The sequence below is a fragment of the Leucopleurus acutus genome (assembly GCF_964270905.1).
Source record: "Leucopleurus acutus genome assembly, chromosome: 6".
NCBI classification, from domain to species: Eukaryota; Metazoa; Chordata; class Mammalia; order Artiodactyla; family Delphinidae; genus Leucopleurus; species Leucopleurus acutus.
In genome coordinates, this window is record NC_139149.1 from 85204190 (window position 1) to 85231521 (window position 27332).

At 45.1% G+C, this 27332-nt stretch overlaps 1 protein-coding gene across 4 annotated transcripts in view; it reads left to right on the forward strand.

The window, feature by feature from the left end:
* CDK15 (cyclin dependent kinase 15) overlaps positions 1–27332 on the forward strand; it is a gene marked incomplete at both ends in the record, with an annotated part of 84551 nt that overhangs the window by 51501 nt on the left and 5718 nt on the right. For all 4 annotated transcript variants that reach the window (XM_082840670.1, XM_082840673.1, XM_082840671.1 and 1 more), the window contains 3 exons: positions 643–706; positions 15205–15253; positions 22266–22405. In XM_082840670.1, the coding sequence (XP_082696796.1) occupies positions 643–706; positions 15205–15253; positions 22266–22405 (253 nt within the window). The remainder of the gene's footprint in view (positions 1–642; positions 707–15204; positions 15254–22265; positions 22406–27332) is intronic.

Genomic DNA, 27332 nt, shown 5'->3' on the forward strand with positions numbered 1-27332 from the left:
GTGTACGTATGTGTGTGTATCTCTTGTGATTCATTATGGGAATTGGCTCATGTGATTTCATGGAGGCTGAGATATGTCCTCTGCAAGCTGGAGAACCAGGAAAGCTGGTGGTATAATTCAGTCTAAGGGGACCACTGGTTTAAGTCCCAGAATCTGAAGGCCAGAGAACTAGGAGCTCCAATGTCCAAAGGCAAGAGAAGACGATGTCCCAGCTCAAGAAGAAAGAGAGAAAATTTGCCCTTCCTCCACCTTTTTGTTCTATTCAGGTCCTCTACCAATTGGAGGATGCCACCCTCATTGGTGAGGGCCAATCTCTGTATTCAGTCTACTGATTCAATTACTAATCTCTTCCAGAAACACCCTCACAGACACCCCAGACATAACGTTTTACCGGCTATCTTGGGCATCCTTTAGCCCAGTCATGTTGACACGTAGGACCGTAGAAATACACTGCAGTTTTGCCCATGAAACTGCAAATGTTGGAAACACTGAAGTTTCTTTCTTTAACACATCAGCTGGCATAATGTGACATACACTCGTTTCTTCCCTCTTCCTCCCTGATGTGTCCTTCATGTCTCCATACCTGCTCCATCCACCTCATCTCCCCCTCATCTTTCTTTGTCTTTCTTTGGCTTTATATAGGTGCTGGGAGTCCCTACAGAGGATAACTGGCCTGGAGTTTCCAAGCTACCTAACTACAATCCAGGTAATATTGACTTGAGCCTCCGAAAGCTCTGAGAATTAGCAGTGTGAGAGCACTGGCCCCACAAGCAGGGTGTCCCTCTTTAATTGTTAACAGTGTAGATAGCTCTAGACAGATTTTTAGACTCATATTCCCTGACTAATCTTTTTACGAGGAGGACGTCATTGAAATAGTAGTTGAGGTTAGATCAGTTCTCCAACTCTGTAAAACACAAGTAACAAGCTGAATAACAATCTGGAATGACTGTTACTGTGGATTCCACAACCATTTCCAAATACCCAATGGCTTAAAAGGACAACTCAAAAGATGGTCTCATTTTTGAACCCAGTGACTATCATTGAGTTTATTTGCTAGGTTATTGTATCTCATAAAGTATAAAAAGAAAGCTAATACAATAGTGGGGAAGTAAAGGCTCACTGGGCCTAGGACAGGCCAGGTAACATGTCTCTAGATTGTATCAGAGTTCATCCATTGTCTCCAAACCTAACACTTGGTCATTTTCTGTCACACATTTTGTCCTCCAATACTGGCTTCTGGGGGTGGAAGTGTTGCCATGGGGCATGTCTTTGAGAAATGGTCCCAAGAGCATGCCAGAGAGGTCAGATTACCCAGTTGTCACTTTAAGGACGTTGAGACAGAAGAGAGGAGGCAAGCAATGAGCTATAGGATGAAGGACCATATCAGAGGTTGAGAAGCAAGTAATGGCCATACCAGAGCTGGACTCTTGCAGGAAGGATTAAAGGGGAGGTAAATATGTACAAATTAGGTAGAATGTGGCCCAAGTCTGATTTTCCAGTCTCTATATTATTCCATTGTCCCATAACTAAAAATGGAATTTCCCCATATTGTTGTCATTACTAACTTTGGTATGAGGTTATCCTGGAAGGGTTTTATGAGAGCAAGAAATTGTAAGGAGATTTCAAAGACAATTAAAATGGAAAACATGGGCTTCTCTGGTGGCACAGTGGTTGAGGGTCCGCCTGCCGATGCAGGGGACACGGGCTCGAGCCCTGGTCCGGGAAGATCCCACATGCCGCAGAGTGGCTGGGCCCGTCAGCCATGGCCGCTGAGCCTGCGCGTCCGGAGCCTGTGCTCCGCAACGGGAGAGGCCACAGCAGTGAGAGGCCCGCGTACCGCAAAAAAAAAAAAAAAAAAAAAAAAAAGGAAAACAAAAGACATAGGAGGATGGGAATTTTTTACTTTTTTCTCTAGCATCTAATAGTTTTGCTCAAACAGCTATACATAGGGTTCAGGCATCTTGAACTGACCAGGATTGTGGAAAACCTACACCAGCTAAAGACCAACTGTAAAGTCATTTCAGCTGCTTTGTGAATGACCTGTATGCATTGCTAAATGCTGTTCGGATCATTTCCAAATAGTTTATCATTTCTAATGATTTTGCTTGAGTTTACTACTTGAGAAAAATGCCACCCTCTCGCTGCAGGGCTTGGAATAACGCCTTTTCCCTTTCACTCTCTGAGTGAAATGGGACCCCTCAGCTTCCTAACATGGATGCAAGCAGAAGTTTAGGGTCACAGATGGGTTGTAGAAAACAATTTGAATGATCTCAATACAAAGCTGCCATGGTGAGCATATGCTGTTCCCCCAAACTTGAAATGTTTGGGTTTCAGGTTGATTCAGGCAATAAACAGTGATCCTTGATGAGAACAATAATGATAGAAACTTGTCCAAAATGCTTCCCTGCCAGATTCTGTACTAAATAAGATAACTGGGTTCCAATAAAACATTGAGAAATATGTTGCATTTTTTATTTTGCTGTCATTTCAAAGTAATATGCAATTTTTTATTTATGAAGAGAATTCTCCAGGCCCAACATCAATAGGTTTCATACTTTGCATTGTTTTTCTAGTAAGGATTCAATTTAATTCAAATAAGTCAAAAATTTCTGAGCACCTATTATCTGCCAGGCACTGTGTAACGTGCTGGGTCTGCATAGATGAATTCGGCACATTCATGGACCTCTAAGAGGTTGTGTTTGTATTCATTCATCCACACCCTTTCACCAGCTCTCCTTATGGGGGGAGGGGTGTGCTCATTTGTGAGCCCCACTTCCACGGGCTTGGGCAGTGTATAGCTGTGGGCCAGGCTAGGCTTACGAAGGGAAGGGCGTTGTAACCTTAGTCACAGCCAAGATGTCTCAACTTTTACTTGTAAATCTTAAAAGTGCAGCATATCTCGGGCATGGGGTCAGTACTATTGATAACTCAATCGCAAGGACTATGTTTTAAAACAGCCACCCACATCCGTGTTCCAGGAACATCCCCTTATATGAATTAAGAAGTCCCTTCAGGCCACCTCCCACCCACCCCTATCCCTGAGCTGTTGCTGCTGCTTCCAGGGACTTGAGCTCCAGTGATTAAGGGACCAGAAGAGGGGATGGGAGCCAGTAAAATGTCACAGAGGAGAACTGTTAACGCCATTCTTGATGAGATTTTCATTCCTCTCCTTTTCACTCTAAGAGCCCCCAAACTTTGAATTCAGCTGCACAACAACTTTGAGGGAGCTGGAGAGCTCAGAACTTAGAGAACCATCCAGTGGCCATCTGTGCCCACACTGCCCTTACCAGGTCGTGTCTCGACTATGCATGAACAACACAGTTTCTGTTTGTACAGGTTTTAAAAAAACACCTGGTGCTGACCCCGCTGGACAGGTTTCTCTGACCAGTTACCTGTTTTCTTGGGGCACTGATGAGCAGGGCTGTAAGTTTTCTCACCAGAAATTCAGACTCCCGTGCCTGATTAAATCTGTGTGAGGGAAGAAAGGTATATAATTTTAGACACTGGTCTGGTCTTTCTTTCTTTCTTTCTTTCTTTCTTTCTTTCTTTCTTTCTTTCTTTCTTTCTTTCTTTCTTTCTTTCCTTCCTTCCTTCCTTCCTTCCTTCCTTCCTTCCTTCCTTCCTTCCTTCCTTTCTTCCTTTCTTCTTTCCTTATCTCCCCCAGCCCCACCCCCTGCTTTAAGCAAGCTGGCTGAGAACTCTTGTGTCTTCCACTTCAAAGGGCCAGTTGTCTTATTTTGATGTGGGCAGATTGAGAAGTAGGCTTTGAAAAGTAGGCTTTTTTTTATTTAATCTTTTCTCCTGGGATAGCTTTCAGAGCAATATATCCAAGTGTCAGTGAGGGGTTCTGACGAGCACGGACTCCCAGACTCTCAGCAGGATCATTCTCTAACAGAAATATAAAAGTGAAATATTAAAAACCCTGGAACGTGAGCTCCATCTGTAGAGTAGCCAGTGTCTTGCCTTGCTTGAACCATGGGAAAAAAAGATCTCCTTGAAAAAAGAGGGAAGAGAAAAAAAGTGCTTTGAGTAAGAGGTTTACAGGTTTAGTAGAGCATAGTAACATCCCCTCAAAGAAGTGGGTGTTGCTCTGTGACCCCCCAAAACGCTCCTCCTTTGACTCAGCCGCCAGAACACTCACCCTCCCCGGCAACACACCCCCTTTTCACATGCTAACTGAGGCGCCTGTGATTGGCTGAACAATAAACTGGTCACACTTGCTAAAGGCCTGCCATCTTGCACACAATTAGCCAAGACACATTCATCAAACTGGCGGAACAGGGTCTGTGCTGGCCTCCTGCAGCGGGGGAGGGGAGCAGTTCGGTGATCCTTGGTGAGAGTGCACAGGAAGCAATAATAAAGAAGGCATGCTGGAGGGGATTCTACTATCCGAACGTCTAAAAAGGTTAAAGCCCCAACTGATGCCATATCTGGGATGCACTGTGTTTGTGACACAGAGGATCCCAGAAGCTTAGAGCAAACTGGATATTGGTCTTGACTGAAATCTGCTGATACATGACAGTAGTGTGAATTTAGAGGGTGGACCCCTATAGACATTTTGACAAAGTCTCTCAGCCCTCTTAGCTTCCCCTCCCGCTCCCAAGAAAATGCGCTCAGGAGTCCCTCCCCTTTTCAGCCTCAAGCACTTCGGGCCCAACTGGAACCAATAAGAATAAAGTGTATGTAAGAAGTAGAGAACCATTTAGGATGAATTAAGAGAAAGTATTGACTGGCAAGGTATTGGTCCTAAATTGAATATTTGGAGGACATTAAAAAGAGTTAATTTTGAGAGGGGGAAAAAAAAAGTTAACATTTGCACCTTCAGTGGTAATATCTTCTGATTTCCAAATTCCCTTTAAATAGCTCTCCCAATGGCAATATAGACCCAATAAGATCATACCTTAAAGACCAGTTCGCCACAGACTGGTGTAAGGCTTTTAAGGGAACCAACTAAATATTTAGACATTTCTCAGCTAAAGTAAACAGAGGCCTTACCCCTCTGGAGGTTGTCCAGGCACCATCTCATTAGATGCAAAGATCCTGTGATAAAGAAAAACTTTTTTTTCTGCCCACATGATTGCAGCCCAGTTGTGGTTTTTTAATGTGTCATTGATTGTTTCATCCAACTCCTTTTGCTCCACTGAAAGGGTCTGTCGTGGCTCTGTTTGCTTCCCTAAACACGGTTTTTGAAAGCACTCATGCTGTGTGAGCTCAAATCCTAGCATTAATGTACTGCTGGGTTCATTTCACCACACTCAAAAGCGCCTAGTTTAAATCCCTCTCAATTCCATTTGAGGCACCAGAAGACTTTATCCTTCTCCACTAATGGTCCCAAGTTTACATCTAGATACTGGGGGTCAAGGACAGGAGAGGATTTAGAAATAACAGTGCATGACATTAGTCAATGCATTTGCCAAATTGCCAATTAGTTCCTGATGTGAGCGCAAAGCATTTTATTCCCGTCTCTTTGATGCCTGTTCCCGTTGAGAAGGGAATAGAGTCCACAGAGGCCTTCAAACTTTTAAAGAAATATCTGCTGAAAATCATGCCTGATTTGTGACATGAGCTCAGCTGCAGGGAAACATCCGGGATTATCTTGGTCCTTTCAGCCCCAGGAAAGAACACTGCACATGGAAAGATTTTCCACTGGAGGAACTTGGTAGAAATCAAACGGCAGGAAAGCAGTACTAAAAGCCCTGCAGCGACCCAGATTCAGATGTCCTATAAACGATAGGCAAATGGATCCTGCTGACACCTAGTTATTTTCAGTACGCCTGCTTTTTCACCTTTTGACCACCAGGTGGAAGCAAGAAATAATGGGGGCGGAATACTGGCATCAGACAGGCTCACAACACAGCAATCTAGCCTTACCCTGGGCACGTTTTATTTTGACCTGAAATCCAGTGTGAGAGCTTCACTTCATCTGACATCATTATAGGACAGATGATAATTAAAAATCTAAAATGATCCTTGTTCATGTCGGGATTACATAGAGCTACCACGCTTTGGGCTCAAAGAGTTCTGTGTCTTTGTGTGCCTGCTGTGAACACAATCTAAGCTGTGCATCCACTCAATAGAATGAGCTATTAGCCAAGTGAGTTACTCAGTGGGCTGAGCTAAGGGAAAGGATACTGATAAGAGAGGTTTTAATTATTGGCATCAATTCATGGAGCGGCAGATCCACACTCCACCTCGTACTCTCTGGGGGTACTTGAGGAAGTTATTTCTTTCCCAGTTCCCTAATCTGCAAAATGGGAGGAATCCTATCGTTTAAAAAGTGTCCCCTGTGTGCCAGGCACAGGACATACATAATAGCTAATCCTTATACTGTCTGCTAGGGTCCCTGCTGGTTGGAGTAGCACAGTTTTACACCTGAGGAAACAGAGGCTTTCTCCCGTTTCCACACAGAGGCATTTCCTAGGTTGGAGATGGGTCAGTTTACAACAAACCTGTTCTCCTTCTGTTAACCATGTTATGTCCTTCTGTCCCATTTTGCAGACAACATAATGATTTGATATATGTATATATTATAAAGCAATAATTAACATCCACAGTGCCTAACTTTTAGGCAATGCCCAATAAAAGTTAGTTCCCATCCTTTTTTTTTTTTACACAGGGTGGAAGTTCATTCAGCTGCTCAGTGACTCACCAGGGTTCAGACTCAATGGTAGTTGTGTGAGAGCTGATGCAATGTCTGTTTCTTTCTGTTTAGCTCCCTTAGAGTTCTTGGCTTCCTTATAGATGTCAGGCACACCTCCTAGGCCAGAACTGACTTTGGTTTTTCCTTGCTTGGGCCTAAACACTGCCTGAATTCACATACCCTAAGAGCTGACCTGCAGTTTTCAAACACCTACCTGAGTCAGTCTGAGCGCCTGTTAAAGCTGTCCCTTCTGGTGAAGGCTCCTTTCTGCTGCCCATCCTAAACTGCTGTGAGATGCCTGCCCACGCTGTGGCCACAGGGCTCTTCCCCGGGAGAACCCTTATTATCTACATAATGGTGTCCAGTAAGGGCCACTAAATCACAGCTGGTATTCATGTTGTCATTGTTGGTTTCACCCAAAGCATGGTACAGTGGAAAGAGTGCTGAGGTTTTCTACGAAGCAAACCTGACCACTTCCAGTGTTTCTAGTATTTTACACCTGCCCCCGTAACTGGCACGTAATAGTAAATAGATATTTGTTAGATGAAATCAATGGCCACCTGGGTTCTAGTTCCAGGTTCTAGCACCTCCTGGACTAATAATCCTTGTTCTGCCTGCTTTGCCAAGAAAGTGCATGTAAGTTATTATTCACCTTGTTGCTGGGTAAAATAACGGTCGTTTATTGAGCACTAACTATGAATTAGGCACTTTTCATACATCATACTACTTGGATTCACAACAGCTCTATCCAACAGGGGCAACGTTACCATTCCTACTTTATAGACGAGAGAGCTAAGGCTTGGGGAGGTATGTGTCTTGCCCAGGGTCACCAGGCCAGGAAGGGGGTGACCCAGCATATCCAGCCTGTTGAACTCCAAGTTGGTGCTCATAGGTAATTCCACAGTACCTTCCAAGGGCAAATATAATTTGGTAATAAAACAATGCCTTAGGCTGGCATCAGCCAATAACACTTTTCCAAGTTCATTCCCAAATGATTATGTCCTTTAACCCAGACTTGCTTTTAGAACCTGTGAGCTTGGTGACATGTTTCTGAAATGTAATGTGAGTGGAGCTCCCGCCCTGGGACTCCAGCAGGCAACCCCGCCTGCTTCAGGTAATGAAGCCACGATGTTCACCAAATCTATGAACCACCATCAGGCGCATTGCTGTCCCACTTCTGGAGCACGGCAAAAGCTCGTGGGAGTTACTATTGACATCTTTATTAACCCATCCCCCCAGTCAAGCAGTGAAATTCATTTAGATACATGGCCCACTTTGATCCTCATTAATAGTTTCTACATTTATTTTTAGTTTTCTCATCTTTATTTGGTGACAATTATTAGTTTTTATTGAGGGGGACTGGATAATCTTAAAGTAGTTAAGATTAGGAAAAGTTACAAATGAAGGAAAGCAGGTTAAAAGAAATTTTTTTCAAGTAAACCCTGCTACGTTTCTTCCCAGTTCAGGGAAAAGGCCTTAAGGTCGCAAACATCATGGATCTGGGTCAGATCAGAGACTTCTTCCACACCTTCGTGGCCTGTGCCTGGCATCATCGATCTCTGTAAGATACAGAGTGGGAATCACAAGTGGGCTCTCTTGAGTCACTTTTACCTCTTAAGAATAAGGTTTAGTAAATTTCATTTTTTATTTTTCACCTAAGCCTCAATTTTTCATTCATTCAACAAATATTTATTGAATGCTAGGTGCTAAGACTAAGATGCAAAAATCAATAATACATTGATACCTGCCTTCAAGGCATACAGTCTAGAGGGAGAAACAAATAAATACTACAATGTGGAAAGTATTATTTTAGCAGGATCCCCTAGGGACCTCTGGGAACACTTGGAAAAAGGCCTCGGCTTGTCTGGGGAATTTAGGGACTGTTTGGGAGAAAGAGACATGAGCTGGGTTTCAGGCATGATGAAGTGGGCTTTCTCCAGGTGAGCAAGAGGGGGAAGGACATTCCAGACAAAGGAACTTGACACAGAGGAGTAGGAAAGCGGGTGTACCTGGTAATACACACGCAGGTGAATTGCTCAGGGAAGCTAGAATGTCGGCTTTGTGGCCGACCATTGTCGGAGATTAACCTGGAAGGACAGATGGGGAACCGACTGGAAAGTGATTTGTAATCGTCCTAAGGATTTGGACTCGACTAAGAAGCAAAGAGAAGGCATCGGATGATTGTTAGCAGGGAAGTGATACGGCAGGATTTCAATTTTAGAAAAAATTGCTTGGAAGACTATATGTAGGATTAAATTGGTGGTAGTCAGTGTGGCAATGCTCTGGATTCTAGAAGATAAATAGGAAGTGTCAACCAGAGCAGTAGCAATGGATGAAGAATGTTGGGGCAAATCTAAAAAGCATGAAGGAGGTAGAGTCAAGGGGAGGTTGTAACTGATGGGATTTGACTTGTGAAGGAGAAATCTAAATCCAGTGGGTGAGAGAATGATAATACCATTTACTGGCACAGGAAATAAAAGGGGGAAGGAACAGATTTGTGGGGAGTGTAATGAGTATAAGGTTAGAACATTTCAAGATGAAGATATCTGTGAGACCACCAAATGGAGATATCTGAAAAGCAATTAGAAATACAAGCCTGTGGGGAATTGCCTGGCAGTCCAATGGTTAGGACTCTGCTCGCTCAGTGCCGAGGGCCCGGGTTCAATCCCTGGTCAGGGAACTAAGATCCCACAAGCTATGCAGTGCGGCAAAAAAAAGAAAAGAAATACAAGCCTGTGATTATAGGGGTCTAATCTAGAAATACAAAATTGGAAGTCATCTGCTTAAAGTGGTATTTAAAGCTCCAGGGGCGAGTTCAATCACGCGAGGGAGACCGTGTGGAGAAAGGAGACTATGACGGCACCAGGGGGACCAGTGCTGAAGGATCCAGTAGAGGGAAAGGGTTCTTTGGAAGCTGAGAAGGAAGAGTCAGAGAGGCTGGAAAAGACCAAAAGATGATGATAATTACCATCATTGTTGGCATCATCATCCCGTGGAAATCATACGGCTGTAAACTTGGGGGGAGCACCAAGTACCATGTCTGTGCATTTCCAGTGCTGAGCACAACACCTGCACACGTGGCCCTCAAACATTTGTAGAGGCTACAGGGGAGTGATAACTGTTGTCAAATGATGCATCATTAAATACCATAGACACCGAATGGCATGATCAAGCTATAGCTCAAACATCGTCTGTGGGTGTGGACAGACATTAAACACTGCCCCCGGGAGAGGGGAGACTCCTGACTGAGCCCATCACCTCCACCTTCTCCATCCACACACCAGGAGCCAGGCCTGGCTTCCCCTTCCTCTCCAGAGACCATTGCCTTAGGAACAGGCTTCCGAGGATAGATATTTTCTTAGAATCCACAAAAAGTTTTGATGCAGGGTTAGAAGAGTGATAAGCCCCCAGTGAGGGTTGAAGCGCCGGGCTCAGATGCCAAGGAGCGCCCCGGTGAGAGCACTGGCTTTCGGTGTCCCGATGACACTCAAACAGGAATGCCAAGTTCAGACTCCTTGAGCAAAAGACTAAGCCAGCTGCCTGAGGAAGAGGGAGGCGAGCAGCTGGGAGGGCTTGAGTGTGTATAACTGGGGTGAGGCTGAGGGTGAGGTAGAAGAGCTACAGATTTTTGCAAGCCGCTTTAAAGTTCCTGCTTGAGATAGCACAGTAAGGCTAACAGCATTATCAACTATCTAAATATATGGTATCTCAAGAATGCATTGTGTTCGGGGAAATTCCAGAGGTGTAGTTCAGTAGACTTCACTATAAGATAACCTTAGGGGGATTGTGGTAAAGACTATAGTAACTGGAAAATGTTTCACTTTGAGCTAAGGCTCAAAATGGTCCTGGTGATATTTTATCAACCAACCAACAAATCTCTATTGACTTGAATCAGTTGTGAAATGAGCTTTCTTAAAGGTTTATGAAAAAATGCATTATCTTACTATGGTAGCAACAGTTTGGCCCTCATTTTACTTTTACTCTGTTCAGTTGGGAAATTAAAATGTTCAGCTTTTAAACTTGGCTTTTACAAAAGCAAAGTTTACTTTGCTCTTCCTGCCTCAAATTCCAACTGAACTCAAACGAGAACTCCTTTAAAGAGAACTGCAGAAGGAGGAGATGGAGAGGAATCTGGTCTAATGATTAACCATCATCTTTGGAAGGAGAAGGGAAATAAGCTACCTACAGACCTACGATTTGAGAGGCTACTGAAGCCAGAGAAACAGACTTCTCTTGAAATGGCGCTGGGTAAAAATGCCTGTTTGTGGACCATTCTCTCATTGATCGCTTGCGGTTTAACTACTGGGAGAAATCAATGGGAAGGAGGCAAGGTCACCCAGCGTCAGGTTATCTGCATAAGAGCAGAGGGCTGGCCACAAACGGGTGCTGGGCTTTGGCTCTGCTTCATAACCAGCAACCTGGCTGATGCTGGACACCTCAATCCTCTATCTGGGCTAATGTAGCTACAAAATAGATGTGGGAAGAGAGTCAGGCACAGTCTATGCAAGACACGGAACCTCAAGTTCAATGTTGTCACATTGCCTCCTCGGACCAACTCTTTTTTTTTTTTTTTCTTTTTTAATGCGGTACGCCGGCCTCTCACTGTTGTGGCCTCTCCTGTTGTGGAGCACAGGCTCCGGACGCGCAGGCTCAGCGGCCATGGCTCACGGGCCCAGCCGCTCCGCGGCATGTGAGATCTTCCCAGACCGGGGCATGAACCTGTGTCCCCTGCATCGGCAGGCAGGACTCTCAACCACTGCACCACCAGGGAAGCCCTGGGGCCAACTCTTACAAGTCAACCTCTACTGGTAGAATTTACGAGGAATGATTTTTTTCCTTCATCATGCTTCCTGTCTCACATCCTTGAAAAACATGTGAAGTATGCATCAGACACGGTGTTCTGCGATTTTTATGTACATTGATAAACTGAATTTTCACAAGCCTACCTGAGGAAATGAGCCCCAGAGAAGCGTGTGGGAGTTGCTGGGAGGTGCTGGTCGACCCTGCCCTCCTTGATAGACCAGTGTCCTCTGCCTCATTTAGTGCCACTCTAGAAACATCTGGAGACCATTAAACATAACAACAACACAACAACCGACCAATGCTGGGCCCTCCCCAGGCTCGTTGAATCAGACTCTGTGGGGTGAAGCCAGCGCCTCCTTTTGGTTCAAAAACTCTCCCAGGTGATGCTAGTGTGCTGCTTGGCTTGAGGACCACTTGTGTGAGACCAGGTTGCTTCTCCAAAATGGAGGTAGAAACAAGAAGAAGAAAAAGAAAAAGGAATAAGACTAACATTGATTGAGCCCCTACTACAGACCAAGTGCTTAATCTTATCTAATTCTCCCAGGCAACTGGAAAAGTGTTCCACTTTACAGATTGAGAAACTTCTGAGTTACTTAACCAGAGAGGTGAAGTAATTTCCCCCAAAGCCCAGAGCTCATAAGTGGCAGAAAGGAGATTTAAGCCTGGGCTTGTGTTCATGTTACTACACCACAGAGCTAAGGCACACACCTCTGGCCCACACTGAAAACTCAAAAGAAATTAAGCTAGGCTTGTAAGAACTCAAGCTTGGAACACATTAGAATTTCAGTAGAATGAAACAGCATATTATGGGTTTCCAAGGAGAACAATAAGCAGAAACCTTATTGGAACCTGAGAGGAGAAATACATGGTACATAAAACAAGAGAAAGAGGCAGAAGGAAAAAAGGCAAAGGATGAGGAAATACTTATACTTCACTCACTGTGCAGTAGGAGCTATAATTATCTCGCTCCGGGCTTCCCTGGTGGCACAGTGGTTGAGAGTCCGCCTGCCGATGCAGGGGACACGGGTTCATGCCCCGGTCCGGGAAGATCCCACATGCCGCGGAGCGGCTGGGCCCGTGAGCCATGGCCGCTGAGCCTGCGCGTCTGGAGCCTGTGCTCCGCAACAGGAGAGGCCACAACGGTGAGAGGCCTGCGTACCGGAAAAAAAAAAAAAAAAAAAAAAAAAAACCAAGTCCAGGTCCCAACTACACATAGTTTGCATTGCCCATCACTTTTCAAAGGAAGAGAAAGAAGGGGAAGGAAATAGGATTTATTTAATGCTCTGAGGCCAGCATGTTACATTCGTTATCTCACTGCATCCATAAATTCAACAAATCACTTAGTCCATGTGAGGCGACTATGACCTCCAACTTGAGTTATGGAAACAGGCTGGCCATGGAGAAAGTATCTTGCTTAAGGTCACAGTGAACTTGAAACAGTAGTTTCAAACCCTAGGTTCAGTGTTCAAACCCTAATTCAGCTAATTCCAAACCCATGTTCCACAAGAACAACACTAAAGCCAGCAATTGTATTAAAATACTAAAGGCCAAAACCCCCAGCGCATAAAAACAAAACATGGGAGAGTATTGAAATGGATCTCACTATATCAATTGGAAATTGGGATATGACTGAATGAGGAAATATTTTAATTTTGTTTAGCCAGGGAAAACTGTCAGTAGGCAGCAGAAAGTGGTCTGGAAATAAACATTCTGAACAAATGCCAGGTATTCTTATCTTTACTGGTTATTTGAATTTAGGCACAATCACCTGAAGAGAGAGTAAATAACCGGTATAGGCAAGTGCTTCCCTTAGTGCCCACCTGGGACTATAAAACACCAGCAGAGGGCTTTCCTGGTGGCGCAGTGGTTAAGCATCCGCCTGCCAATGCAGGGGACATGGGTTCAAGCCCGAGTCCGGGAAGATCCCACATGCTGCGGAGCAACTAAGCCCCTGAGCCACAACTACTGAACCTGCGCTCTAAAGCCCACAAGCCATAACTACTGAAGCCCGCGCCTAGAGCCCATGCTCCCCAACAAGAGAAGCCACCACAATGAGAAGCCCTGGCTCAGCAACGAATAGTAGCCCCCGCTCGCCGCAACTAGAGAAAGCCCGCGCGCTGCAACGAAGACCCAACACAGCCAAAAGTAAATAAATAAATAAATTTATTTTAAAAAAATACTGCCAGCAGAGTAGTTCACATTTGATTGCATCTGACCTTGAAAACTCAGCTTAAATCATGTTCTTTGATCACAGTTTTCATTCTACAACTCTTAACACCATAATGTCCATCTTTAATTGAACATATTTTTGAAGTTAGACAAGTAATATGTGCTTTTTATTTAAAAATAAATAAATTTAAGAAAATTAGCATAGAAGTGAGAAGGGTAAGCCCTAGTGACCATTATCACGATCAGGTGAGTGGTCTTCCAGGGCTTTTTCTATATACATACAGACATGAAAAGGTCAGTATTGTCAAAACCATCTTCTGCCCAACTATGATTAAATTCTTTGTTGGATAAACAGTCTTGCTGTATTCCATTCCTATAGGAGCTGGAAGAAGAGCGCTTTTAAAACCAAGAGAATTACATTTCAGGCCCAAGGAAAATATAAAGCAAAAACATCCTTTTACATGAGTTGAAATACTCTCTTCTCAATTTGGAGTCGGAAATAGAAGGATTTGATAAGCAGCATAAGCTTACATCCTTGTAGCCCCTTTTAGCACCCTTACATAGAGTAAGCATTTAATTAGTATTTCTTGAATGAATAAGAAATTGTCTCCTTTTATAGTGGTTTTATTTTGGGTTAAATAGTGTCAGTATCAAAAAAAAAATAGAAACACATGTATCCACATGTAATGTTGTAAAGAGTGCTCCAAAGAAAATTACAAATCTTATTATCATCCATTTTGGATTATTCAAGCCAGGATTCACTTCCACCTTTACTGTAAGTGACATATAAAATTAGTCCCGTTAACTTTTTAACCACTTCTGCGTTTTTAAGACTCTGCCCCCTCATTTGTCACAGGAGTTTTCTTGGAGCGGGTGAGGCAAGCACGTTTTGTTCTCTCCAATGAACTGCAAGCTCTGTAGGAGTGGGGAAGCTTCTTGTGATTCCTTTTGTATTCTCCCAGCACTCGGCACATGTTCTGCACACAGCAGACATTAAATATTGGGACTGTATTATTTTAGTTTGCTAGGGATGCTGTAACAAAGTACTACAAACTGGGTGGCTGAAGCCACGGAAATTTATCGTCTCTCGCTTCTGGAGGCTAGATCTGAACTTGAGGTGTTGGCAGGATTGGTTCTTTCTGAGGGCTCTGAGGGAAGGATTTGTTCAGGCCTCTCTCCTTGGCTTGTACATGCTGTCTTCTCCTTCTGTCTCTTCTTTGTCTTCCCCTATACATGTCCGTCTCTATGTCCAAAATTTCCTTTTTTATTCGGACCCTGGTCATATTAAATTAAGGTCCACCCTAATGACCTCATCTTTACTAATTATATCTGCAACGACCCTGTGTCCAAATAAGGTCAAATTCTGAGGTACTTGGGCCTAGGACTTTGACCTATGAATTCGGGAGAAGGACACAACTCAACCCAGAATGGTGACCTTCCATTTAAACTTAAACTCATTTAGTTTGCCTACCTGATAACTGAATTCCCTGTTACCCCAAGCCAAGAAGAGCATTTAGAATTTTAATAATATTTTTGGCAACAGGATTTTAGGGTTGTTTTTGTCTTTTAATGTGTCTCTGTATGCTTTCCAGAATGGTTCCCACTGCCTAAGCCTCCGAGCCTTCAGAATGTCTGCAACCGGTGAGTACCGCCTTGGAAAGCTTATCTTTCAGCAGGGTTGAAGGGACATTTCCCTGGGCCTCAACCTGATGAACACCCCGCCCCTGAGCACCTTGATCTGGGGGCCCTCAGCCCCAGGAAGACGCCTCTTGGACAGGCAGCCACCTGTGAGTCTGTTAGTTTTTCTCCGTGAACCATTTTACTTCCCGTGAGTTTGGTCATTAAAATTGTTTTGCGCCCCTCAACCCTGCCCGAGGCCCTGAGAACGAGGGAGCGTTGGCCTGTAAGAAGACCTAGTGGGTTTATTATTCTCCGACACAGAAACCAAATGACGTCACTGAGCAGCTGTTGGGGGGCAACGTGATTCATGGAGGCCACGCTTTCCCAGGCCCTCTCTACGCAGCCTCCGCTCGGACCAGGGCAGACTTTTATTACCAGCTTTCAACAAGTCCCCGGTTTCTTTTGCAAAGTAAAACAGATAATAGAGACATTCCCGGAATAGTTAGCTAACTAAGCCGTGCCAGGCAACCTCAGAGCTAAGAAGAACTCAGTGTTTTCGGACAATGACCAATTACAATAACCAGTATTATTTGATCTGAGAGTAATTAGCCGAGGCTCTGTTCTTTTTGCTTCAGTGAGGAGACAAACAAGGCAGTGAGAAAAACATCAGAGACAGGGGAAAGGGGCTCAAATGTCAAAGAAAAACACCCTCCTGCAGGTGGGGAGAAGAGAAAGAGACCCTCAGTGAACGTTTGAACGTTGTTCTTCCCTGAAAATGTGGTAGGGTTTAACCCAACCAAAGTTTGTTTGATTTTTTTCCCCATACTTACTGTTCATGTGCTTTAAAAAGCCTCCACGGAGAGTGGATATCAGAGCACAAAGAGTGAAATAGGTCGGAAGACAGAACTATGAACTAGCAAAGGATCTTTTTTTGGGAGGGCCGATTCTCCCCAGGGCGTCCGCGCGCTGCACTCTTATTTTCAAACGCACTGTATCACCTGAAACTCCCCGTTGTTTTGGAGACAGGTTCCAGGGAACTGCTGTTTATCATTTCATGCGAGACGTGCAAACTTCCTCTTGCCCGCATAGTCAGGCTCTCTAACCCCTAACTAGAGGGATTTGGATTTTCATGCTGCCCTGTGGTTTTCTTCCATTTCACCACTGGCTTCCAAAATAAACGGTAACTCCAAACCTGCAGACCGCCTTACTACCCTGCACTGCTGCTGTCGTCACTGTCGCACGGCAGGAGAAAGCGCCTGCAGCTGCCCAGCCAGCCCTTCCTTCTAGGCTGAGCAGGACGTGGACTCGCTGAACATCCCGCTGGCTTTTCTGACCATAGGCAACACCTCGGCCCACTGCCTCATTCCCAGCAGTACCTCTGCCTTAGCTCAGACTCCTGGCTTCTCTTTGCTCAGATTCTCAAAGCAAGGAGTAATGTCTAGAGATGTGCTGTCTCATACCATAGCCACTAGCCACATGAGACTATTTCAATTTACATTATTTAAAATTAAATTGGAAATTCAGTTACTCCAAGGATTTACTGTATAGCACAGGGAATTATATCCAATATCTTGTAATAACCTATAATGGAATATAATCTGCAAAACAAAACCCCCAAAACTGAGTCACTACGCCGTACACCAGAAACAAACGCAATATTGTAAATCAACTATACTTCAATTAAAAAAAATTTAGCTGCTCAGTTGCAGTAGCCACACTTGAAGGGCTCAATAGCCACATGTGAGTAGTGGCTACCATATGGGACGGGGCAGAAATAGGATTTTTCCATCAGCACGGAAAGTTCTATTAGACAGCACTGGCCTAAGTTATCACTTGAGAAACCTCTTGGCTCTAAGAAGGGCTTTGTCATTGAAAGGGGACTAAGGTTAGGTGGGATGCTTGCTGTGTGCCTAGTAGGGGGCTGTACATGTTATTTCACTTATGCCTCACAAATCTCATTCCCATTTCAAAGAGAAGGAAACTGAAGCTCAAAGAAGTTCAGTAACTTGGCCAAAGTCATCAAGCTAAGTAAGCGGTAGGGCTGGGCTTCATCTGGTACCCAGGTCTCTGTGGCTTTGTCAGTTGAGTCAAGTTGCAAGTGTGATGAGTAAAGAGTAGCCTTGTTGTCACTGGCTTTTTTACAATATTTCTGCCAAGGAGCAGAGGAACTGTGAGCGGACTGGAAATGCACCTGGAGGCCTTGTCTGGGGTTTGATGGGATTGCGATTAACATGGGCCTAGTAAGGGCACTCTCACTTGTTAGACTGATTAGGAAATTATAGGACAGCTTCTCTGATGCTGTTTCTTTCTAGTGTTGGAGATATTTCTTTTTTTTTTGTTTTCGGTACGTGGGCCTCTCACTGTTGTGGCCTCTCCCGTTGCGGAGCACAGGCTCCGGATGCACGGGCTCAGCGGCCATGGCTCACGGGCCTAGCCACTCCGCGGCATGTGGGATCTTCCCGGACTGGGGCACGAACCCGCGTCCCTTGCATCAGCAGGTGGACTCTCAACCACTGCGCCACCAGGGAAGCCCTATTGGAGATATTTCTTATTGGGGATATCTGCTTTACCACATCCTAAACTGACAGCACTAAAAAAGTACCCACTCTCCTGAAACAACAACAACAAAAGGTCACCATCGAAAAAAACCAATATTTGGTATTTGAATAAAGTCTGCAGTTTAGTTAATAATATTGCCTATTAATTACTTAGTTTTGATAATTTTACTATGACTATCTGAAATGTTAACATTAGGGGAAGCTAGTGAAACATACAACTATTACTCCTGAAACTCTTCTGTAAACTTAAAATCACTTCAAAATAAAAACAAATTGAAAAATTGGAAAAAAGAAAGTGACCGCTCTATCCCTGCCCTTTTTCTCTTTCTATGGATCTAGGGGAAAACAACAAAGAACCCAGCTGAACTCACCGTGACCAGCCTTGTGCTGCAAACAGATAAAGCCCTTCCCCCATCAACCTGCTGGCAGCAATGGCAGTGGGAGGGTTTTATACTCAGAGCCAGGCTGTGCAGAGAAATCAAGGCTGTTGCCTTAGGCCCCTGAGAGCCACCAGATTCCAGATATGTTGAGTAACTTTTTATTGTTCATGTTTCTATTCTGGACTTCTAAAATTAAATGTGGATGTCCTCACACCCAGCACATCTTTCAGGATTGATTTACAATTGTAATCCTTTTACCACTATCATGAGCAGTGGGGCCCGTGGCAATTCAGGTTGGCTGGAATGAATTTGTTTTCTTTGCACACACAGACAGGAGCTCTCCCGGAATGCTGGTGGAAATGGAAATTGGGACAACTAGCTGATAATCAAAAAATTTAGAGGGCTTCCCTGGTGGAGCAGTGGTTGAGAGTCTGCCTGTCGATGCAGGGGACACGGGTTTGTACCCTGGTCAGGGAAGACCCCACATGCCGCGGAGCGGCTGCGCCCGTGAGCCATGGCCGCTGAGCCTGCGCGTCCGGAGCCTGTGCTCCGCAACGGGAGAGGCCACAACAGTGAGAGGCCCGCGTACCGCAAAAAAAAAAAAAAAAAAATTTAACATGTTGTATAGTATCCTTCAACCTGGGAATTTCAATTTCCAGAATTTATACTAAGGAAATTATTGCACAAGTACGCAATGATTTATCTTTGAGGATATTTGTCACAGCATGATTTTAATAGTAGCCCCTTACACCCCAACAAGAAAGGAAACAACTTCAATAAGCGTTTGGCTATGTGGACTATGGTATAGCTACATAGTGAAATGCTCTGCAGTCATTAAAACTATGTCCCAGAAGGCTATTCAAAGTCCTGGGAAGATGATCAAGACAGTCAAGTGCAAAAAGTAGGTTGAACAGCATGTAGAGTATGATCCCATTTTTTTGTAAAACAAAAAATATATCTGTATAAAAATAAAGGACTAAAGAATAAATAAACACTAAAGCAATGGTGATTATCTTTGAGTGAAAAGGGTCATCTCAGAGTGATGAGATAGCTTCAGTTTTCTTTCTCTGCATTTTCTAAGTGTTCTACAACAAATGTATTATTCTGGCAATGGAACGCTTCTCAATTCTGGAAATGTTACTAGTAGGAGAGGTTCACCAGAGGATTCTTTGTCTTTATTAACAGACTCCCATTAATTGGGTGGTAGGTTCTCTTAACTTTGCAAGGTACTCCTGGCATGTTCCATAGCTAATATCACAAGCCTAACAAATAATATCTATTAACATTTAGCCTATATGGAAATGTGCTAGTAGGCAAATTAATTTTGCGATGTTCGCTTTTCATGTCAACTTTCATTTCCAAAGCAGGGGTTGTAACCAGTGAAGAATTGTTCGGGTAGAAGTTAGAGGAGGTGGAAAATTGTAGAAATGTGCCAATAAAGGCAATGGGTAGTAAACAAGACTATAGATGGCAGAAAGAAGCAGAATTATACAAACATGGAGGTAAATTAACATTTGTGCCCAAAGAAGCAACATCTGTATCCCTAGGGCTCTTTTCTCAGCTCCCAAATAAGAGATCCTAGCAAGGTAGAGATTCTTAGGATGCTTGTCCAGATCAGGTGGTCCTACTATAAGCCTTTTACTATGCTACTAGTAAAGGCTCGTAGTCAGGAGGGCACGTATTTAGTTTATACAGGGAAGACCAATGTGAAATTGTCTCACCCGAGGAAAAGCCTTCATGCGTATACTCCGCCTCTACCAGCTGAGGAGCAGAAGTAGGTGGTGGCGGTCACAGTTTGGAGGCCGTGAGATTGAAATAAGTCCCAACGCCACTAAAAGCCTTGGCACAACCTCGTGGGAAGGGCGGGGGCCGGGGGGTGGGGTGGGGTCGGGGGAAGTTTGGTTAGTTGAAGAGGAAAGTCCTCAAGAAGAAGTCTCCATATTACTGACCGGTTCCCACTCTCCTTTCTTTCATTTGTCCGCCGGAAGTGGCCTGCTCTGCTTCTATGTGTCCCCACAAGCCCCGTAAGCTCCATCAGCCTTTCCTGCCTCCGGCAGCCACCCCACCTAGATACAGTCTAAATGAAACCAGTATGTACGCCCGAGCTAACACGGGTTGGAACAAGTCCCCTAGCCTTCCTTGCCCAATGAGATCGCAGCTCCTAAGCCCCTTCTCCAGAGCAGTTCTGTAGCAATTCAGTTGTTATGAGCAAGCTGGGTGGGAGTGTGCCGAGGAAACACATCTCTGACTGGGGTGCAGTGTGGAGGTGGATGCATCGCTGCCCTCCCCCCCCCATAACCACCTGTCCACCCGCCCACCCCCGGAAGTTCAGAGAGGTTTCAGGCCCTAATTTCGGCACGCATCCCACTCCACCACCCTGTAGTGAAAACGGATTTTCCCTGAGTCTCCTTCCAGACGGGTCCTGGGTCCTGCTGATTTGAACCAGCTTCTGCACTCTGGACTCCTATTTCATTGGCCCTGAAAATCTGCGCCTGGGCAGGGCACCCTAGATGGAGAAAAGACCCGCCAGCACTTCAGGCCACAAACGACTAAGCAGGCCTCCACCCCTGGTTCCCTTCTCTTCCAGCTGGCCTGGAAATTTGCAAGGACCGGGGATATGCAGATTTCTTCTCTATTTTAAGTCTGTGAAGCATTTACTCTTGAGTTTGAGGGTAGAATTAGTTATCTGTTTGCAGAAAGAGTTTTATGTCATGGGAGTCAGATACCTGAAAGGTTTTTATGCAAATCTTATGCAAAAATTAGGCAAATTCCAACTCTGGGCCAGGGCTTCCTGCATCACTGCATCATGGCACCTGGGGAGGGAAAGGGTATCTGTTTCTCGCTTCAGGTTGGTATGCACATTCAACCTTAAGGAAGCTCATCTGTTTTTGCTTAATTGGGGAGTTGCATGGCCATGCAACTGAATTCTGAACGTCAGGCATCAGTTCGGCAGTTAACTGTCTCTCTGGATCAGCACAGTTTTCTGTCTTGTGCTTTCCACTTGTAAACCTGTCTGTGGGCTCTAGAGATGGGTGTACTTAAATGATTGGCACTAGATTAGCAAAGACTTTCAGCCACTGTAAGTAAATAGGAAGCATGGAAGACCCACAGGGCCTGCAGGGTCAGACCCTTGCCACCCTCCCCAGCTTCATATCAGGCCCCTCTCCTCTTTGTCCCAGGCCAGCAAACTGGCCTTTCTTCCTTTCTTTAAAATAACTCTTCTCCCTCCCACCCTGGGGGTCTGCAACGCCTGCCCCTCCCCTGCCCCAGGTCTTCAGCTCTCAGCTCAAATGCTGCTTCCTCAGGAAAGTTCTCCCTGACCACCTCCCAAGTCTGGACTTTTTCTTCCCAATTGTGCTTATGCATTAGTATGACCATTTGATTAGTGTCTGACTCCTCTACGAGATTAAGCTGCCAGAAGACAGCTTCCCTGCATCTCCCAGATCCAACCACCTACATAGTAGTTGCTCAGCTAATGGATTTGCTCAACTCCAAATTTATAATTCAACATAAGGTCAACTTGAGGATTTGTCCTTACTGTAATTTGGGTACTTAATTATCTTTCTTGCCTATGCTCTATCTCAGGGGAAACCAATAGAGCTTCTTAGAGAAAAACCCTGGGAGGTGAGCTTCAGAAACACTGTAAATAAGGGGTTTTTCCACCCAAGTTTCACCCTCCAGAGTCTCCTCTTTCCCTCTTCCCCTCCTAGGATTCTGTGCTTGCCACCCTTGGAACATATTTCCATCTGGGCTTTTCTGCTTGCTAGAGGCCGCTGTGTCCCTCAAAGAAGAATCCTTAATTATATATTTCTGTTTCTATTATTACAATTCCAGGTCCTTTATGTACACCTGGTACCGAGAGCCACGGTGGAGGGGGCGGGGGTAGGGGCTGAATGGTGGCAATGCTGAAAATTTCCCTTAATCTTAGTAACAGGACAGGTAAGAGTTTCAACTTGCCATCAACTTTACTAGTCCCAGAAAAATTCTATTTGAAACTCTTCTAGCCATCTCCTTTGCTTTGCTTTTCTTCTTTCCCCCTTGATGTTTCAGAAGTGAGGCCTCTGGAGAAACTCTTTTTCTCTCTCACTTTTCCAGGTTAGACAGGGCTCCGGAAGCTGAAGACCTGGCCTCCCAAATGCTGAAAGGCTTTCCAAGAGACCGTGTCTCCGCCCAGGAAGCACTGGTTCACAGTTATTTCAGGGCCCTGCCTGCTCAGCTGCACCAACTTCCTGATGGTGAGCAAGGGAGTGTGTGTGTGTGTGTGTGTGTGTGTGTGTGTGTGTGTGTGTTTAGTGTATTCATGTACACATATAAGTCTCGGTGTCTAAGTATTTTCTCAGTGCACTGGAGAATTATAGAATTTGCAACCAGAAGTGAGCTTAGAGCTGGGAGAAGCGAGATGGGTTCAAATCTTGCCTGAGGTTTTTTTTTTGCGATTTTCTAAAACTCAGAAGTTGAGGGTTGAGGTGACACAGATCTCCTTGTAATGATCCAAACATTTCCCATATACTTACTTACTCTTAGAAACTGGATGAGATGAAAGTTGCCTCTGAGTTTGCTTTCACTAGCATCTGCCAGGAGAAGCAAAACCAAAGTTTCTCACAACTCCCTTTTCTCTTTCAGCGGAGTAAGATGATAGGTGACATGGATATATCGGGAGAGGAGAGCTGGGCCTGTCTTGATTGGTAATCTGATGCTGCCCAAGGAAGTACGGGGTGGGGCATGGGGCGAGGGGAGCGTCCTCCCAGGCTGGACGCTCACGGGAAGCACAAGTTAACCTGAAATCAGCTTTGCTGCCTGGGCATGAAGTCATCCTCCAAACCTGAAAACTTCTGAGAGATCATGTGGCTGGAGCACTCCTCATGTTTCTCAGAAGGTGGCCAGGAAAGGCTGTGCAGAAGTTGTGGGCAGGGCAGTCATGGCCCCGGCTGTTTGCGGGGCACTATCCTTAGGTGGAGTTTCTTTGAAAACATCCAGCATTCAACTGAAAACAGTTTTTAGAAGTCCTGAGCCAGAGAGAGGAAAGCTAATAAGGAAGGTCTAGGGGCTCAGACTGGGGGGAGGGTCCTGGGCTGGGGGGTGTGATGGGGCGAGGATGGGCGTGGGGTGGGGAGCTACTGGGGGGGCTTAGGCATGTGGTCTGGCCAAAGTCTCCAGGGTTTGCAAACGCAGCTCCACTGTAACTGGGACATTGTCCTGCATCAGCCCAAAGCTCTTAGTTTGGGATTTCTTGAGGTATTTTATTATTAAAGTGAGTCATTTAGGATCTCCAAAAATAACCATAATCATACAACTGGGGTTAATGTCTTGCTTAACCCTGTAAGAAGAGTCGGTCATCAGTATTTATTAAGTTGCCATCAAGTGTCAAGAACATATTAAGTACTATAAAACTTGAGGGAAAAAAGAGGCTTGTCCTTGACCTCAAGGATCCTATGAAGTGGGAGGAAAAGAGGGTGAGGAAGAGGAAACAGGACACCCTCATACACATATTAGCACAAATCATATCTAAACAGCTAAAGCCTGTGCATAATCAGCTGCAGATGTTCAGAGAATATGTGTGCACTAAAGGCAATTCTTTGGAGGAACTAGGATAACTCAAGTAAGATGGATGAGACTGGAGGTGACTCTGGAGTAGAATTTGGAAGGAGGGGAGGGACGTGGCTTGGCATATGGGTAGAATAAAGGACATTCCACCAGACCTACAATTCTTACACCCTTCCTGGTACCTCACCCCAAGCTTTAGCCCCATCCGCTCCCCCACTCCCATCTCAATCCCCTCTTCTCAGTCTGAACCCCTAGATCCCCCCTTCTTAGCTTTCTCCTCTTGGGCTTGGGGCTTCCAGCTACCACTTCACGCAAGTATACACACTGGGGGTGTACACACACACACACACATTCACGCTCCCTCTCTCCATTTAAAGAAACTTCTCCCATGGGCCCTCCTCCAGGATTTATTATTCTGTGTACTGAGAACCACTGGGGATCTTCAAAGTTTTCTGGGCACCAGCTTTTCCTTGATGAAGAGTAATTAGGAGAAAATCACTGTGCAAACTGATGTGTTGTTAGAAACCTGGGTTTTGATTCATCCTGGTCATCTGAAGCAAAGCCACCAACACAGGGACTCTGTTGTGTGTGTGTGTGTGTATGTGTGTGTGTGCGTGTGTGTGCGTGCACATGCAGGTGTAGGAGAGGGACCAATCTGTATTCCTTCTCTGTTCACCCAGCCACAGAGCCCAAATCTACTTTGACACTTTTAGAAAAATGAAAAGATGGAATCTTGCAGGAGCCTGCCTGTGCTGTCGGGGAGACAAGGAGTGCTCACAGCAGGAGGGAAGTTGACTTTTCTTTATACATATAGGGGTTTTTCCATGCAGAGTTTAAATTATGCCTGATAAAAGGAGTTTCGTGGATGTTTCAGTTCTTTCAAATTCTCCTGGCTTCCTCCCAATTAAATGAGGTTTGTCAAAGCCACAGGGCTCTGCTGCTGTTGCCTCGGCCGACAAGCACTTCCTGCAGCGACATCTCGAATCCCCGAGGGAGAAGATGAAAGGGCCAGTGCCAACAGACAGGGGAAGGGGGGCAGATCGGGGTGTGTGTGTGTGTGTGTGTGTGCGTGTGGGGGGTTGCAGAAATAGGTTTAGAGACAGATCGACAGATAGGACGTGGACAAGAAGACAGGGAAAGCAAAGGTACCAGGAAAATGGGAAAGAAAAATAGACTAAGAGAGAGCAGCCACTGGGGCCAGTTCGTGCACCTTGAGAACATTGGCCCTCCCCAAGGGCACGTCTTCCAAGGGTGCACGCCCTTGGCTGGGCAGTGCCAGCCTACTTTTTCATTGTCCATGGCAATGAGCCTTTATGAAGAGCCTCCTTTGCAGACAGGAAGAACCGGCCGGTTATCACAGTTCCCAACCCTCAGGGACACAGTCTCCATCCAAGGGGTGGGCTGCCCCAGGCATAAGAACTGTGCAAAAATAAGACATGCTCTTGTGAGTGGTGTGTAAAGAGAGTTTCCCTGCCATAATTATGCAAGAAATTTTGCTCTCTGGTGGCAGTATGGAATCACTTACGGGGTTATATTTGTATTATTTTATTATTCTGGTTTTATTCCGGTTGCAGGATAACAAAGTTGTCACTTTAAAATATACTCTGTTTCCCCTTTGATCTGGGAGATTCCAGCTCTTATTGTCTGCCCTCTGATGAAGACAATTTAAGCATGAAACCTGAGGCTGGGAACCGTGTGAAGAGTGGAAAGACAGCCTAAATCCCAGCAGAAGCAGGGCACAGAAATTCCCCACAAAACGCAAGAGTTGCTCTCATCCATCCATGTCTGTTTTCACGAAGCCGAGAGGTCCCAAAGAACACTGTCCCTAATTTGTGGCAGTGAGCTTATGCCCAGAGGCAATCGGGGGGGTCACTTGCCACGAAAATCCAGGAATTCTGGGCTTAGTTCCCTTTCGGAGCACATTCTTAAGTGGAGAAGCATGAATACTAGAATGGCAAGCATGTGGGAATTTCTGCCAAGCGCTGACATTTTCCCTTATTGACTTTTGAACACCTGAAGAAACACTAGTTGAAGGAGAAATAATTGGTAGTCTCTCTCAAAACACACCCAACAGCAAGCTAATTGCTTTTGCAGATGGCCTGGGAGACACTCTACCCACTCAAGTCATCTGCTTACGGCCACACTTGTGGTCCTCACGGCTGAGCCAGCAGTGCAGGACATCAGCTGGGGCAGCTAGGACCTAAAATTAGGCCCTTGGCAACTCTCTAATCTTAGCTGCAGGTTCAGCTTCTTCCTTTAATTCCCTTTGCCCTCAGCATGAACTTGGGCTCTGGGAAAGGAAGGGCTGCTTAACGACATGAGAGTGAGGGGAGTAGAAAATCATTAAGCTGCCCCTTCTAGAAACTGGCTCCACTCCGTTCTTGCAAGGAGCCTTCCAAATGTTACCCTTGGAAAGTTAAGACTGATTTTGGAACCTAGCCATTTTGAACCACAGACACTGATCCACAAAAGTAATTTTTATCTCGGGCAGTAAATGCCACGTGATTTAAGAGTCTGGTCCTTAAGCCATGGTCCTTGATCGTCAGGACATCAAAGGCTGTCTCTCTCTGTGAGTTGGTCCCATTTTGCTTTCTAAATCCCAGACGTGAGTCTCTCCCATTCGTTCCTGGTCTAAATCCCCCTTCTCCTTTAAAACAGGTTTCAGCATCTTAAAACAAAAAAAACAAAACAAAACAAAAAACCCCTACAACTTAAAAGCTTGCAGTTGATTTTGTAATTTTGTAAAAATACTTTACCAGAGTCCTTCTCGTCATCATATACTTTGGTACCTACCGGGATGGAAGAAGGCATGGCACTTACCTCTACCCTTCGTCACATCACCCTAGTAGTTCTTCAGCAGGCCTGATTCATATTGCTCCATTAAAATCTGAGTACTTTTTTTTTTTTCCTTCCAGTACGCGGACCTCTCACGGCCGTGGCCCCTCCCGTTGCGGAGCACAGGCTCCGGACGCGCAGGCTCAGCGGCCATGGCTCACGGGCCCAGCCGCTGTGCGGTATGCGGGACCCTCCCAGACCAGGGCACGAACCCGCGTCCCCCGCATCGGCAGGCTGACTCTCAACCACTGCGCCACCAGGGAAGCCCGAAATCTGAGTAATTTTTTGTTTTGCTCCAATAAAAGAAGTTCAGGACTTCTTTTAATAATATCTCTTTAATATATTTGAAGATCCCTTGATATCACTTTCTAAAGCTCACTTCTCTAGGCTGACTTCCTTTGACCTCCACCAAACATACCCAGTATAGATTGTTTATTTTACCTTTTAACTATTTTGCTTCATTATTCTGAACCGATTCCAATTATTTTGCTTATCTCTGAGACTATGGACCCACCCTAGACTCAGGTTTCTAACATACTGGGAGAGTTATTTTCCAGTTCATTCATGGACGATTTACTGAGGGTCTATTAGATATGAGATTGAGGGATACAAAAATGAATTAGTTATGGACTCTGTCCTCCAAGAGCTTACAGTCGTTAAGGAAATGAAACAAGTATATAAACGGCCGTAGACCAAGTGTGAAGTGCTCTGACAGTTCAAAGGAGGTGAGATTAAACTCCAGCTGTAGGGGTCCAGGATGGCTTTGTGAGTGGGTCTTGAAAG